The sequence below is a fragment of the Zonotrichia albicollis genome, chromosome 2, assembly GCF_047830755.1.
Source record: "Zonotrichia albicollis isolate bZonAlb1 chromosome 2, bZonAlb1.hap1, whole genome shotgun sequence".
Classification (NCBI taxonomy): domain Eukaryota; kingdom Metazoa; phylum Chordata; class Aves; order Passeriformes; family Passerellidae; genus Zonotrichia; species Zonotrichia albicollis.
In genome coordinates this window covers 30136360-30152646 of record NC_133820.1, presented here as the reverse complement: position 1 = coordinate 30152646, position 16287 = coordinate 30136360, and the positions used below count along the sequence as shown (strand labels likewise).

At 42.1% G+C, this 16287-nt stretch overlaps 1 protein-coding gene across 2 annotated transcripts in view; it reads left to right on the top strand.

Moving 5' to 3' along the window:
- The first annotated feature begins 2224 nt into the window (after positions 1-2224).
- EGFL6 (EGF like domain multiple 6) overlaps positions 2225-16287 on the top strand; it is a 29864-nt gene continuing 15801 nt past the window's right edge. For both annotated transcript variants that reach the window (XM_074534692.1, XM_074534691.1), the window contains exons 1-7: positions 2225-2340; positions 6174-6286; positions 8383-8475; positions 11339-11458; positions 12306-12425; positions 13111-13245; positions 14973-15095. In XM_074534692.1, the coding sequence (XP_074390793.1) occupies positions 2273-2340; positions 6174-6286; positions 8383-8475; positions 11339-11458; positions 12306-12425; positions 13111-13245; positions 14973-15095 (772 nt within the window). In that variant the 5' untranslated portion in view covers positions 2225-2272. The remainder of the gene's footprint in view (positions 2341-6173; positions 6287-8382; positions 8476-11338; positions 11459-12305; positions 12426-13110; positions 13246-14972; positions 15096-16287) is intronic.

Sequence of the window (16287 nt, the reverse complement as noted above, 5' to 3'; positions counted from 1 at the left end):
TCATCCTGCAACCCTTGCGAGCCCTGTAACAAAGGGACACTCAAAGTGTGGAGAGAAGGGCAAATCCAGTTCTCTTCCATAGCCTCATAGACTTCTTCCATTCCATCTTCCATTCCACCCTTCCATCCCATTAAGTATTAGAGCTACAGCCACAGAGGAAAACATCACATTAAGTCATGGTACAGCCAGAGTTGTGTCAGGGCCTGTCCTTCAGGTACTTTCAGCAAGCTCTGGAGACGGAATCTCCTCCTCTGTATTGTGTCTCCAGGGCCCATGAGTCTATGGAGCTGTTCCACAGTAACTTTCAGAAAGTACCAAGTGAGACAAGTAGGACAAACCTAAGCAGAGTATTCCAGGTATGCCCTGACAAGTGATAAATAGAGGGCCAATTACTTCTTCATCTTTTCTTGCTGGTGATGCTCTTGTTGGTACAACCCAGCATGTCAGGCAAAGGAGGAAACGAAGGGGGATGAGCAGGACACTCCTCCACACAAATTCAGCTTTTATGTCCATTCACCCCAAATGGGAAATGGCATCTTCAGGGGGCAAAGCAGTTTTATCATGGGTCTCCCTTTGGTGCAGAGATGAAAAACTGGAGTACAAGACATAACTAAGACCCTGAAACTAGGGACAGCATTTCATGAAACAAGAACTGTGTTCAGTTTAGGAACAGGATTTATAATTGTTATCCCACTAATTTCTCATTTTACATCCTAGATATCAAGAAAATATATGAACAGCAGCCATGAGGTGTGCTTTGGGATCAGGATTGTATGAAGTACAAAAAGGTTTTCCTAAAAGCTGAGGGACATTCCTGTAAGATGTTATATATGACCCTAGAAGCCCCAGGGCCCTCTTATATCACCTTGGCATGAAAAGGTTCCTGTGAGAGCTCAGAGCAAGGTTGGGAGGATGGTCCAGAAACTGCCCATCAGCTTTCACGTGGGAGACAGCCATGACTACAGCCTCAATAAACATTTCCCTAATAAATCACAGGGAATGGGGGAGACCCAGGGCCAGTCCCATTCCAGCAGGCAATGCGAAGTACTACTTAGGGACCACCAGGGCAGACAGACCTATCCACAAGTCACTCTGAAAAAAAAAATATATATATATATTTTTTTGGGGGGAAATAATTATAGCTCATAACAGACTACCTGCATCACAGTTCAGAAATTATTTGTTTTATGACCAGAAAATTTCGTCTTGAACACCAATCAACATTTTAGTGGCAAGAAGATGAGACTCAACTGATACACTCATATCTATTTGTTGGAATAAATGTGCATAATAAAAATCATGAGTCTTTGAACTGAGTTTTAAGTAATCAGTATGCTTTCTACACGGTGCTGATTTAACTAAAATCAAAAGACTACTCCTCCCATACAGGAAGACAAATCTAATGAATGGAGCTGGGGAGTCTCAAGGTAGTGAGTGCTGCATTTCAAAAAGACAGCAGCACAGCTGCAAACCAACAATGGCTTTTGTGTCCAGGACAAAAAAAGTCTTTACCATCCTGTGCAACACATAAACAGTATTGCACAAGTTTGTTTCTTTTAAATAAATTGAATTTTAATCAGATGTCATTTGAATCCTTGGGCTAAATTTGCCACCTTTTGGTACTTCTGACTTCACACTGCTCCTCTTTACACGGTGACTTAAACGTACTTTGGAAGATCATTTGTACTTTCAGAAGTCTGAAGAAACCAGCAGTAGATGTCAGCAACTCGGGAGAAGTTTTTTCTAGAGAATTTTTTTCTTAATATCCAAGTACTTAGCAGATTGTGAAAAGTTTGTTCAGGAACGGTCCTGCAGGGCAAAGCCTGGAAAGCTTTCGGTGCGAATGCATTTCCCGGGGATGGAAACCCATCTCAGCGCTGGTACGGCGGGTGCCTGCGGAGGCAGAGCCCACGAGCACGCCGGCTGTGGGGCACTGATAAATGGTGATTTACCGATGTACCGATTTACTTTACCAGCGGCCGGTTCTAGGCCGGGCCGGGTTCGTACCGGGCTCGTGACACGGCTTTCCCCGGGGCAGCATCACGGCGGCTCCGTGGGTGGCTGCGGGGCAGCATCACTGTAACTCCGGGGCAGCTTGCGCTGCTCGGGCCGGGACCCCCCGCCCCTCTCCGGGGTCTGCCCGCCCCGGCTGCAGGCGGGCCTGCCCCGCCCCGTCCTTTTATAAGCCCCCTGCCGCCGAGGCACGGCCCTAGGGCGGGCGAGCCAGCCAGCCAGCCAGCGCCGGGGTGCCGCGGTGCCGCCGTGCCCGGGGATGGTGGCGGCGCCCGGGAGCGCGCTGCTGGCCGCGCTGCTCGCCGTCGGGCTGGCCGCCGCGGGCAGGTGAGCGGGACGCGGGCGGGAGGGGCACGGCAGCTCCGCTCCCGGCGGGCCCGGGGCTGCTCCGCTGCTCCCCGGCGGCCCCGCGTGTGTCGGGGGCTCCCTCCGGGCGCGGGGTGTGCGCGGGTCCGCCCGGGCGGCGGCCGGTCCGGGCCGTGGTGCTGAACGGCGCCCGCCCGGTTGGTGCGAGCCGCTCCCCCGAGGTGTCACAGCGGAGCTCTGGGAAAAGCCGCAACTTAAGTTGCGGTCCCGATGGGGGAATAGCTGCAGCACCTGTGGGAAGGTGTGAGCACCCCCAGTTCTTAGTCTGCCAGCATAAACGGCCCTTCACCCGCAGCCTGTCATCACAGGTGTTGGGTTCTATGGAGGCAGAGGTTCTAATGAGATTTTGAGAGAGGATCAGTAAAACCACTTACTCCAGACCAAGCCATTCCAGTGTTCCCTCTGCCAATTCTCCAGAAACAGAAGTGCTGCAGCAAGGGAGCTCCTAAAGGGACAATTCCCAGCAACTGCATGTGAAGCCTTCAAGATGTTTTGTGGTTATTTCTTTAATGTGAGATCTGTGAATGGAAACATTTGTCATCGAGAAGTGGCAGTGTGCTGCTCCAGCACATGCGAGGCTGTTGAGTGGTTAGCTCCTCGGGAACTGGAAGTTCATTAACTCCAGACCTGCTCTTACACTTTTATGTCTTAGAGAAAGGACGTTTGTTATTCTGTACCACCTCACTATGTACTACTATTGTCTAGGAAAAGAACTGACCTCCAGGAAGAAGGGATTCCTTCCAGTCAACAAAATGTGGTGGAGGGAGCCCATCCGGTCTATCATAGGGGTATTTTCATGTGAAATGTTTCTTTTCTTCTTTCTTCTGTCATTAGTATTGTTGCTATTACTGTTCATTTTCTTATCTGGTTGCTATTTCCAGGAAATTGTTCTTACTTCAACCTGAAATCTTTGCCTATTTTGCCTCCAGTTCTCATGCCCATCCTGCTGCTAGGGGAAGGATGAGGGGAAATTTGGGGAGCAAGAGAGGGTGCCGTGTGGTTGTGGAGAGTGTTGGTGGGGGGACTGATTTGGGGAATACCATTCCTAAACCATAACAGCAATACAGGTTACAGCAGCAGTAAACCTAGTCCCGCTTAGTTTAAAATTGCGCTAATGTTGTTACACAGCAATCTTGTGACAGCCAATGCAGCCAGCTCTTTATTTCAGTCTCCTCAACTCAGGCAGTCCTGGGTTGTTGTCGTTACTATTTATCCTCACTGCTCTTTGCTAAATGTCTCATAGCGCTGTCAGCAATACCACAGCCACAAAAATTCAATTACTTCTTTCCTCCCTGGGCACCTTGGACTGCTCAGTAGCTACTTGTTACCTTTAGCAACAGTGCTGCCTCTCAGAGTTCTTCAGACAGCACTCTTCCGCTGCACTGTGATCTGACCTGCGCAGTGTGCATTCTCTTGCCTTTCTTTTTTGGTCACATTTTTTGGCTGCAGATTCTTCAAGGCCAGGAATTTTTTGCATGCTGAGCAGACTGTGATAAGTCCAGCCATCTCACTCAGGTACTTTAGGTAGTTCCTCTGAAATGCTACAGGAATATCCAACAAGGAGGGATCAGAAGTGCCCTGTGCCTCCAGTCTACATTACTTTTTCTCCAATATCCAGGAGGGTTCAATTGCCATTCTCCCAGAAAGGGTCTGCCTACCTGAAAGAATCTCCTCTTTCTAATTTTTTTTTTAAATGCTGAACTCCTAATAGAAATAGCTAAGCTGATGGGTGTTGATTCTTCATGGGTGAGAGGGACTAACCTGCCAAAACTGGTTTTCCTCCCAGATTTTGGGATCTAGTTGATCTTTGCCTAAGGTAAGTTTTATTTTGATGCTTCTTGTGGAAATCACAACGAGTCTTTCCACCTTGTCCAGGGCAATATCTGTTAATTTAATTTGTAGCTTTATGGAACATTTCCCAGCTTTAAGGAAAGTTTGTTCTGAAATCTTGAGAGATACTGTAAGCTTTACAATGACTTTTTTTAATATAAATTATTAAATATAACATTACTGAATCCATTTTTCCTGTGAAAATGAGCACATTTTGGAAAGGAATGAGATCCTTCTTCCTCCAGGCTTTAGGCATTTTAACTTTCCAGGGGAGTCATAGCACTATCTAGATGTTTTCAGAGGGATTTTCTGAGATGCAGGCAGAATGTACATTCACTATCCAGGTGAATTCAAGGCCACTTTCTAGTCTGCAAGCAGAACATATGTTCTTTAACTTTATACTTGCAAGTGATGTAAGGCAGCAACATGTGGATAACAAAATGGAAAAAGGTTATTTTATTGTCTATAGGATGCAGAGGCAGGCTGCTGATTTGTCACAGACACAGAGGAGTTAGAGCTGTTCAACACACCTTTTCACCTGTCTGAAGATGTTCATGCACAAGAACATGTACTCCTGTAAACTGCATTGATGACAAAGGTTGGGTGGCTTCAGAACAATTTATTCCAGCACTGAAGCTTTTTTACTTGTTGGGTGACACGAAGACCATTTCTTTGTATAGAGTATCTCAGATACATGAGCTTATGCATTTCCTCTGAATTCCCTTCTAGTTCCAATGGTTCAGCTACTTAAAAAAACTCTGGAGTAACACCTCATGTCTTTGAAGTGTATGAGTGTATGCATATATTTGTTCTACTAGTTTGCCTCAGTGATGTTTGCAGGAACTGTTTCGATGTGAGTGCAGCCATTACAGATAAGCACAGGAGGATACATGCAAAGTACTCCTGTAATATGAAAAATATTACCTTTTTTATGCCTCAGACTAAAACATGCAAAAGTTCTTGCCTGATGGCATTTTTCCACCATTTTTTCCCACTGTGAAATTTCTGTTGCAGTGTATTGTCCCCCCTCAGGACCCCAGACCACTTACTACAAAGCTCTCACCAAACAGGAATTTTCTGGGTCAGAACCAACACTTTGGACTCTCTGAAGAAAATGCATTTTAAATTATGACTTGGATAAAGCAATGGGGAGAGAGGATTTTGGTTAAAGAACAGAATTTCATAAAGGGGACAGGCTTAAGGTGGACAACTTACAGCAAGCAGAAGGAGAAAAGAACTAAAGCCACAGCACTCATAGAGGCACAGAGGAGGTCTAGAAGATTTACACATTTGTGAATTTCCATCAGATTTATAATTTTGACAATTAATATGGCAGGCTTTCCAACTCTTGCAGCTGTTGATCTGCACAATGACTTTGAACCCCAGGGCTTATTGGCAGGTGAAATTAAAATTAATTTGTAGGTCAGGGAGTCTCATACAACCAGAGAACCTGGGACTGTCAGTACTTATGCAATCACTTTGCATGTATGCAGTGGCTATGAGCCTGTTAGCCACTAGCTTTTATGAGGCTGACTGATGTTCTCAACATGCTTTTCTGTGGAATCAGTCTTTCATCATCCAAGGCAATATTGCTGTCAGTTATGGCATCATGTATTTGATCCAGTTATTCATGTGACACAAGCTGAGGCAGCCCTATTGACTTCACTGATATTAAGATGGCTCATTCTAGCAAGGAGCTGGCTGTATTTTTTGCCCTTCAGTGTTTCTCATTAGAAAGTGTTTACCTTGCACAGTTAATTTATTGCAGGTGAAGCATTGCCATCATCACAGTTTCTCTGAGCAAATGGAAGCTTGCATTCCTGTTAAGGAGCACTGCTGTAGGTTTGGGGAAATGAAAATGGCTGCAAGTGGATAAAGCAAAAGAGAATTGTACAAAGGGGTGTGCAGAGGAATGGACTAGAGCATTTTCCTGCTGGAATTAGTGTTTGTGCTTCCTCACACAGCTCGAGAGCTAGTGGGCAGCTGAGGGCTGTGGGCCGGCCTGGGGTGTGTCACTACGGCTCCAGGTGGGATTGCTGTCCTGGCTGGAGAAAGAACAACAAGGGCCACTGTGAAGGTAACGTTACCTTTCTGCTTGTTTCCTCTCTGCTGCTGCTTACTTGGTACTAATAAGCAGGTTTCTTACATGTTTGCCAGAAGTTACAGAAGGAAAACTCTGAGGAGTGAAATCTCCAAATCCGTGAGAGAGCAAATAAAACTTGCTTGAGAGACCATCTCCTCAAAAAAAAGCAGAGCTTTGGGTAAATAACACCAAACCATAACTTGCATGTTCAAAAATTCTTAGATCCGTAAGGCACCATCTGTTCTAACCTCCTGCACAGCCCTGGTCAGTGGCTGCGCTGTTACAGCTGTTGAGTACGTGCCATAAATGCAGTGTTTTCTAATGCTATATAAGGATCTCTAAAATTATTTCATATCAGTTGGTATCCTTTATCTTCAGATTACACAGCCTCTGAGTATTTCTAAAAATACTAAAAAACCCTCAATAATAAGTGCCCCTGACTTGAGCTTGGGTAGCCAGCCAGTGTTCTGGTCTGTGGATCGTTTTCTTAATGAAGAGACAATGACTCTTAGGACACTTCTAATTTGTGAAAGGTCTACATATCCCAAGGAGAGTGCAGTGTAGAATCTCTCTATCCAATTTTGCTTGGGCAAAACACAACAAAATCATAAAATGTATATGTTTTAGGTCTTCTCAGATGTTGTGCTTGTTGTCCCAAAGAGTTTGGCCTTTTATATCTAGTGAGTTGGTATAGAGGCTTAAGATTATTCATTGCTGAAAATCCATTTGCTAAAAGGGAAAGATGCTAAAATGTCTCTGCTCTGTGTATATGATATGCCATTTTAACAAAAGAAAAAGGGATTATTGTAGTATTTCTTGCATTGCTTAATTGCACTTTAGTTTTGATGCAAATTAATACCTGGAGAGATAACTGGCAAATGTAACTTTTGATCAGCCAGTGAAGTAGGCTGTCTTGTTTTAAAGCAATAGGTTTCCATAAAATTTTAAGACTGTCCTTTGGCAAATCACTTTAAGCCATCCATAATGTAATTCTGCATTGTAAATCCAGATGTGCCAGTTTTCACTGCTTCAGTGCTAACACTGCAAGCTGGTCTTTTGCAGTCTGGCATCCCCTCAATTACAGAAGACAAAGGGGTCCCATTCCATCCTATGGGAGAACATCCCAAGCAGGGATGCTTTGGATCCCAGGGGAGCAAGCTGGCCTTGCTGTGTGTCACATTGCATTCAGGGCTGGAAGAAATGTAGAAAAATGCCTCAGTCTGCAGAGTCAGTACCTTCAGTACATCTGAATGTTAATGGAGGGAAGATACTTGAATTCAGAAAAATGAATTTTAATATGAATTTTACTATATAGCAACTAAACTTTCCTATAGTTTGCAGATCAGCTTAACTACATAAGGAATTGAGATTCACACCCTGGTGCACACTCTTTCACTGTTTCCTCAGTGGCAGTCCTGACATAAATGCATGTTTGGTTTGCTCTTCCTGAATAACCCCCATGCTGACAATTAAAGTGATTTCAGGAGCCTTAAGGCTTATAAAAGTCAGCATGTAATTTCTCATTGATGATCCAGATGACTTAGAGTTGCTCCTTAATGCATCCAGGTTAAATGTAGCCCTCTCAAATTATTGTAAACATGATGCCAATATACTCCCTGGGATGTGTGCTAAGGACAGTTGCCTGATGACAGATGTGCTCTGGATGTTCCCTATGGGACAGACACGTTCCTCAGCTGTAACTGAGGAGATCCAAGACTGTAAACTGCTGTAGGATTATGTGTCTCCTTTGGCTCTAGGAGAGTGCTGCTGCCTCTTTCCTGCTCCAGATGCCAAGCATAGCAATTCAAGCTGCTGGCCAGCTGCTTCTCACAGAGGCTTCCTAAAGAAAGGAAAAAGGCAGGAGTACAAAACTAAATGTGCCTTGTAACTATTGCAGGAAAAAAAAAAAAAAAAGGGAGAGACCTTTTGTCTTTACAAACCTGGAAAAAACCAAATTCTTGTAATTAATGTTAGTGCCACTATTCTGAGTTAGTACCACCTTTTAGGCAACTAAGCAGGGCAAAAGTTCTCAGATAGACTATTTCTAACTTTTTATTTTTCTCTTTCTTTTCTGTGCCTGACTCCACCAGCTACCTGTGGACATGGTTGCAAGTATGGCGAGTGCATGGGACCAAACAAATGCAAGTGTTTCCCTGGATTTACAGGGAAAACCTGTAATCAAGGTTTGTGCATGTGCTCCAGAAAGGAGAGACTGTTGGCTTTCTGTTTCCTTATCTTGTGCTATGGTTTTTGTAATCGTCCAAAGCAGTAAACCAGGATGCTTTTTTGTTTACGTAGAAGAACTTAAGAATTTAAGGCTTTTGCATCTCCAGCATCCCAGGCAAGATCTAAGCCTCCTTCAGCAGATAAAAGTTTGGACCTATATTGTTTATCTCCTATGGGCTGATGACAAGGGCAAACTCATGTTTATAGTCAGAGGATTAAGGCATGGAGAGATTATCTAGGAAGGTATCAGAAGAGATGGAAGCCAATTCCAGAACCCGTGTTATTTTCTTAATTAGCAGCCCATGTTTCTTTGTAAATTAATCTTCTAGTCAGAAAGACTTGCATTATTATATGGTAGATATTAATTTATCAATCTGCCTGGGCTGTTTGTATATGCTGATGGTATTTCTGAGAACCATCATTGGGAGTCCTTAAAATTGAGTTTTCAGAAACTTGAAATGCACCATTTTCCCCCCATAAGTTTGGAATTTGACATGGAAATATTTCAGTTAGCACATTGCTAAGAATTCAGCTTTTTTTTTTCCTGTTCCAAAATATGAGAGCCCTGTCTTGGATCAGATGAAAGGAGCAGGTCACTGTGCATGGAGAGGCAAATGAGTGAACTGTAGGTGCTATGATGGAAGCATGACATAAAGACCACACAAATGACTAGGTCTGTCCTTGCTACCTTCCTGAGCTCCTGCAGGCTTTGCTTGAAAATATTCCATTGACATGCTAAACACACATTTTTTTTTATAGTCAAACCAGCCTGTTTATTACACAGTATCTTTCAAACAATATGCCCTAAAGATATTAAGTATTTTGGAAAAATCCATCTTTTGTTGTTTCTCACAGGGAAAGAAGTTAACTCCTCAGCACCACTAGAGAGGAAAGGGAAACAGCAGCTGTGGTGATGTGTAACAGATATATAAGTACCACTTACAACTTCAGCCTCTAAACACAGAAGTTTAACCTCAAAAATTATTTGGCATCCTAAATGTTGCTGAAAGGCAACAGAGAAGCCCTCAGCCTTTAGGTGCTTTCTGTGCAGTAATTCCATGTGCATATGACATGCTCTCCACAGGCAACTTGATCAGTTCTGTGCACTTCAGCAGGTTCTGAGGCTGAGGCTTGGAGGAAGCACTGCACAGACTCCCTGTTAGCTCCTGGGCTTTTCTACCTCCTGAAGCAGGAGCAGGATTTTTTCAGTGGGGTGGTGGCTGGCACAGGCCAGAAGTGTCCAAGAGCTGTTTGTTTCACCAGCATAGCTGTATAGGTGGTCATGTTCCATCATCCAGGACTGCTAATACCCACTTCTAATTCACTGGCAGATGTAGCCTTGGTCTGTCCTTACAGCAGAATGTCCTGCTGAGCAAGCTCAACAAGAGCTAACTAAAATAACTGTTTTTACAGTCACGTAGACACTTACTTCCCATTCTTCAATAATGACATGGAAAAAGGAAAAAAAAATATAGTAGGTCTGCTTATTCAGAGGTAAGGGGACTGTGTTAGTCTGCCACCAAGTCTGAGCTAATTAGCCTTATCTCCATAGGTTCTTTTTTAGAGCTGTGTATGCTCTCTGTGCATTGTGCGAGATAGGTACAGATAAGCACTTTTGAAAATGTATGGTCTAAGTGGAATAACTTTTGTTCCCTAGTGTGCTCTGCAGTTTCTTTGTAAAGAGAGTCTTAGTTATTTAGTGGAGTCACAGTAGCACAAAAATCCAGTGTGATTTGCAAGCAGACAGGTTGTAATTTTTCAAACAGACCCTGTGGGAATAATAGAATGCAACCCTCTCTCTTCCCTGGACTGAGCTGTAACAAGCACTTGTGCACCTCCACAAAGTTTATGCTTTGAATGGCCTGGAGGTTTTGTTCCTGTGGTCTGCAGGGTGTGACACAAGAACAAATGCCTCTCCCATTGGAAGTGCAGTTCCTCAGTGCTTGCCTGGAGAGCTGCATCTTTACTGAAATTGTATTATTGGTCATATGTGCTAAACACGTATTGAATGGGCTGCATATGCTGGTGCATTCTGTAAATGAGTTCCATCTATTTACTAATCACTAGAAGAGGTAGAGGTATCAGGTCATGGAAGTAAAAAACACAGATGTTGTCCCCTTGTCATAGGCAAAATATCATTGTCAGCACTGCTCACCCTATACCACACAAATAAACGTTTCAGAATTCTCATTTTCTCTCTTGAAGGATAGATGTTGGGAATTTGAAATTGATTTAGCTTCTGAAAAACCTTTAAGTCCTGGAGTTTGAGAAGGATTTAGGATGTTTGATTCTCAGGATTTTGATATTTTTGAGACCCTTTTAAAGTCACATAATTATGATCATAAATTGTATTTCATTTCTGCTACTGATAGCCTTGGTGCCAGTGTGTAGCTCAGAAAAATTGAAGTAAAAATCTTTGTTTCACATTATCTCAAACTTTTTTGCTATTCTTAGTCTCATGTTTTTGCTTTTCTAATTCAGAGGTCAACTGGAGGGCTAGAACCAGAAAAAATCCATTTAAAAACTCCCAAAAAAAAAGATTAGCTACAATTCTCTCCACCCCTCCACTTCTTCCTAACAAGGTGCCAGATGTGGCCAGAGTTTGAATTACATTTTCAAGTGTAGAGGTCTGTGTACATTGGTTTTACTAGCAGTCTTCCAGCCAGATGGTCTGCTCAACACTCATCTTGCAAGGGGCTGGCTTATTTTCCATCCAGACAATTTCACTCTGGGGAACTCCACACATTAGGCAGTATTATCCACCTATATGCATGAATGTATAAAAGCCCAGCACTCACTCAGTTCCAATGACTCCTGCAGATGTGAATGAATGTGGGCTGAATCCACGTCCCTGTGCGCACAGATGTATGAACACGCACGGCAGCTACAAGTGCTATTGCCTCAACGGGTACATGCTGATGCCAGATGGCACATGTGCAAGTAAGTACCAGAGCTGATGGAACAGGCACACAAAAATCACCTAATCACATCTAATCCCAGCAGATTTTCTTCTTGGGATGAACTGATTTAGCTTATTCAGGATAGGGTCTTTGCCCCTGCTCCCTGGTACTGTTGCAGCTGAAAGAGGTTTCCTATTTGGTAGCTCCTGGGTGAAGTAAACTAGGTCTTACTTATAGTTTGGTCTTCAGAGGTGTTTTGGTCCTGATAGAAGTAAAAGTCTTCTTCATCTGAAGCAACAGTCTCTTGATCTGTTGCTTCAGATGAAGAACAGCTAGTACAATCTCAGTGTACGATCCTGCCAGTTCATCTGTTGAATAAGGATAACTGAATGGATTCAAGCAAAGCACCAATACAGATAACTTTTGACTGTGCTGAATTTCATGCATTATTCTTTGCTTTACCTTTCTGTGCTCCACCACTGATTTATTTTATCTGTGTTAATATGCTTTTGACGGTTGGTGAAAACTGTTCTTGCAAGCATTTGCTGTATGATCTAAGGCTTATCTAAACTTATGAAAATAGGTATTTCTACCTATCTTTTTTGTCTTTAAGCCAGCATGAAATGGAAAGCATTCTGCCTTTTTTAGCCAACCTGATTTTTCAGACCTGGGGAAGCTTCTAGTTTATTGGTGACAGAGTTTTGTTTGTAGAAAATATCTCATGGACTCCTCAATTTTTTATATGTTAATTTATAAACAGCTTTCTTTATAATGAATGGATTTTTGTTGTTCTGATTAATTTCTGTGTTTATACATATCTAAATTAAAATTGTGTGATTCCTGCCTAGAATTTTGCTTTTTTTTGTTATTTTAAATACTGTTTTCAGGTTCTAGGACATGGGACATGGTGAATTGCCAATATGGATGTGAAGAAGTCAAAGGCCAGGTGCAGTGTCTCTGTCCATCAGGTGGCCTTCAGCTGGGACCAAATGGAAGGACATGCATTGGTATGGTTAGAGAGCTCACTCACCTTCTTTTCTGCAGGATCCCTGAAGCCATAAGATTCTGGGGAGAGGTTAGGAAGTAGTTAACCCTCCTCACTGGCTTAAATAATGCTTCTTGTTACTCTCAGTGTGATGTAAAATTTTAATATTTTTTAAAAAATATTTTTTTCTTGGACTATTGGCCATGTAATTCTTTGGATAACTTTCATCCCCAGTAAATAATTCAATGTTTTGACATTATTTAGAGTCATCAACAGATTTTGTTTCTCCCTATTGGTATGAGGCCATTAATTACTGTGCATTATCTGCAGGAAGCTGCCTTGCTGACATAACATATTATAGGATTTGGGCATTTTGTTTGAATGGGGCTTCTTTTATTGTGGTGACCCACAATACAAACTTCTCAATTTTTCTTCAGAATCCTCAACATTACCTGTGAGTTTCCTGTGATGAAGAAAGCATTGGTTATAATACTTGGTACTGTGTTCTTCCATGAAGTTAGTTCACATTTTACTGCTTCACTCATAAGAACATGTGTGAAAGCCACCACCAAATATGAAATCGTAAGATTTATTTATTAAGTTTATTTGTGACAGCCAAGAACAAACCATTCTCATGCAAATCCCAGTGAGTTTTTTCCTATTTTACCTTCTCATGGATCTGACCAGCATCCCTTCTCCTGCTGTAGACATTGATGAATGCTCCACAGGCAAGGCTGTCTGCTCGTACAACCGCAGATGTGTCAACACATTTGGGAGCTTCTACTGCAAGTGCCAGCAGGGATATGAGCTGAAATACACTGGTGGCCGCTACAGCTGTGCAGGTAGGAGCCAGCCCATGCTTGTTCCTTCTTCATTCTTCTCATTCCCACAGAGCACATCTTCCCTGTGGTTGCCCCCCGCACATTGTCCTGTCCTGGGGATGCTGCCTCAGAAATGGGTAGAAGATGTCACACTAAGAATATTCTTGATGGGACTTTGAATTTTTCTCTGTTTTTTTTTTTTTGTAGCCTTATGAAAAACCAAATCACTGGCACTTGCAATTTAAATTGCCTCATTGTGCCAAGTCAAGGTGTGCAAGAGCTCGTTCTAAGTTGGCAACTGTTGACTAAAAAAATGCTACTTCTGTTAAAGGTTTTGTTAAAGAATCATTTTTTGTTGTCTTGGTTTCAAACTGTGATGAATAAGCAGACCTACTATATTTTTTTCCTTTTTTCATGTCATTATTGAGGAATGTGAAGTGCCTTCATGACTGTAAAAACAGTTATTTGGATGGTTTGAACAGAACTTGAGGAAAAAAAAGAATGAAAATAGTAGGTTTCAATTACTTTTCAGGTTTCTGTTGCATGAACAAGTTTCTCCCTAACAAAAATAAATACAGGCAAAAAGTTATCTTGACATTCTCAGTGTTAAAACAAATGTCAAAACATGCTTAACTCCTCTTTCAATCCATTGACTGAATGCTGGAAGAGCAGCAAAATATAAGTTACTGCAGCAGTTTCTGCAGGAGTATTGTTCAAGCTGCTTACTACCCAAGGGCCTGGAAGTGTTGGAACTAATACACATGCATAAAAAAGACAATTAATGGGATTTGTTTATGTTTAATTGATATTGGAAGTGAGGAGTGGGAGGAAGATCATAAGCAAGTTTGGAGACTTAGGCTTGTATTTCATGTCTGCAAACCCTGAGAGACTTCAAGTGGAAAAAATATTTTCTTTTCTCATACAATATGTGTGCACAGGAGAAAAATTGGAACAGTCTCAGAAGGGAGGATTTTATTTGCAAACTTAAATCTCACTTTCAGACACACCAGACTTTTGAGTCAGTCTTCTTGCTACTTGTTTGTTTGCTGACTTACATTATGAGAGGACCTGTCAGCTGCTAAAAATGATGCAATCTGGATTAAATGTGAGTGGTACAAACATTTGTGCACCAACATGACTCCCTCATGTGGGATAAATCAGAAATATCTTTGTAACAGAGCAAAATCAAATAATCTTTGTGCCTGTGCATTTTGCTGTGAGTTGAATGTAGTATTTTCTACTGAATTTTCCTTATTTTAACTTTTTTTCATGCAGCATCATATATATGCTGGAATGTGAGAGGTAGCTTAAAGATCCTGACATCTTGGCATGCTCAGGGTTACTTTCCATTGCATTCTTTCTACACTGAGTGAAAGAATGAGAACGTTTTGGTGAGCTCTCTTTTAATTGTCGTCACCCATTCTCTTGGTGCTTTGTGCATTTTGTTAATAGAAGAATGTGTGCAACCTGCAGTTTGAATCCTGTCCTCAGTCAGGAAATCACTGCATCCACCTTGTCTTTACTGGGATGAACGTTTTCCATGGATGTCTAGGCCAGCATCTGTGTGTTTGGAGCTGACCCCAAGCTTTCTGTCCTAGTGTGGATCCTTCTGCCCCTGATGGTCTCTGCACTGGCTTGGTCTAACATCAGTGCTCGCAGAACCTGGATGAGATGCGTGGCACAAACAGGCTGTCAGGAGCCTTGGGCTGCAACACAGTTTTCACTGAGGCGTTTATATCTTCCCCCACATGTAAATGAATGTGTGACAAATACACACAGGTGCAACCTCCATGCAGAGTGCCTCAATACCCAGGGATCCTTCCAGTGCAAATGCAAGCAGGGCTACCGAGGAAGTGGATTTGACTGTGCTGGTGAGTACCACTGGATGGCAGCAATACTGCTGTGCTATTTTTCTCCAATAATTGATCATTACAAGGCATGTTCTGAGAAAAGTCATGCTGAACAGTGCTGCAATACCAACAAAGCAAGACCTCTCCTCAAAATAATATATTAACTGCATGACTCATAGCATAGTCAATACAAGTATCCCTTGTTCAAATTAATTTTGCCTGTAAGTCTTCAAGTCTCATCTCTAGGAATTGCAAGTAGAACAGAGAAATTAATGTCTTGAAGAAACAGAGAAAATAGTTTAAAAAAATACACAGTGATTTCTCAATGAATTCCCAAGGTTAGCTCCTTGGAGGGATACGCAGTCTTTCCCAGAAGGCTAACTTAACAAAAAATGAGAAAAGAGAGAAAAGCTATGACATCTGTTAAATTGTTTTCACTTTGTTTGTCTATTGAATATGGAAGACGTCGTATAAAGATGTCATTTCCCACTTTAACTGAATATGACCTTTCAAAAAGAAAGAAAGGCTGTCCTTGTCTTTATATTTAAAATAAACCTTTTAATTTATACCTTTATTAATCCTGGCAGATGTTTCTCCTGCAACATCATTAAAGATGTTTTCCTCAAGAGGACACTTGACCTCTGCTCAAACATTAAAAAAGTTTTTGTCTGTAGCAGATGAAGTCTACATAATATATAGTAATGGTTGATCAGCTATGTCTTATGATTATACTTCATGGTCACAGATGTTCTCTGAGTCCCTCTCTTGTTCATGTTCCTACTCTCATTGTGGTAGCAATTGAAACTTACAATACACATTGATAAATTAATATTTTCACAGAATATTTTGAATTGCAAGGGACCCACGCGTCCAACTCCTGGCCCTGCACAGGAGAGCACCATTTTGTTAAGTTTCAACTTTCAGTATAGAAATGTTGACTTTTGACATGCAAAATTATGCAAAAGTACACAAAAATCTGACTGATACTGAATGGTTTGATACGGACATAGGTTACCACAGCAGAGATGTTTAGAGCATTCTTCTACTCAAATTCAATTTATGAGCCAGGTTTCTTGCTAGAACACATGCCTTGTGATATGTCACTGCAGCTCACTGAAATGGAAGGATGCATTTGACTAGATACCAAAGCAGACTGACACGACACATCTTGGCATGGTTTTGTTAAAACAAAATGTACCACAGGTGAAATGTT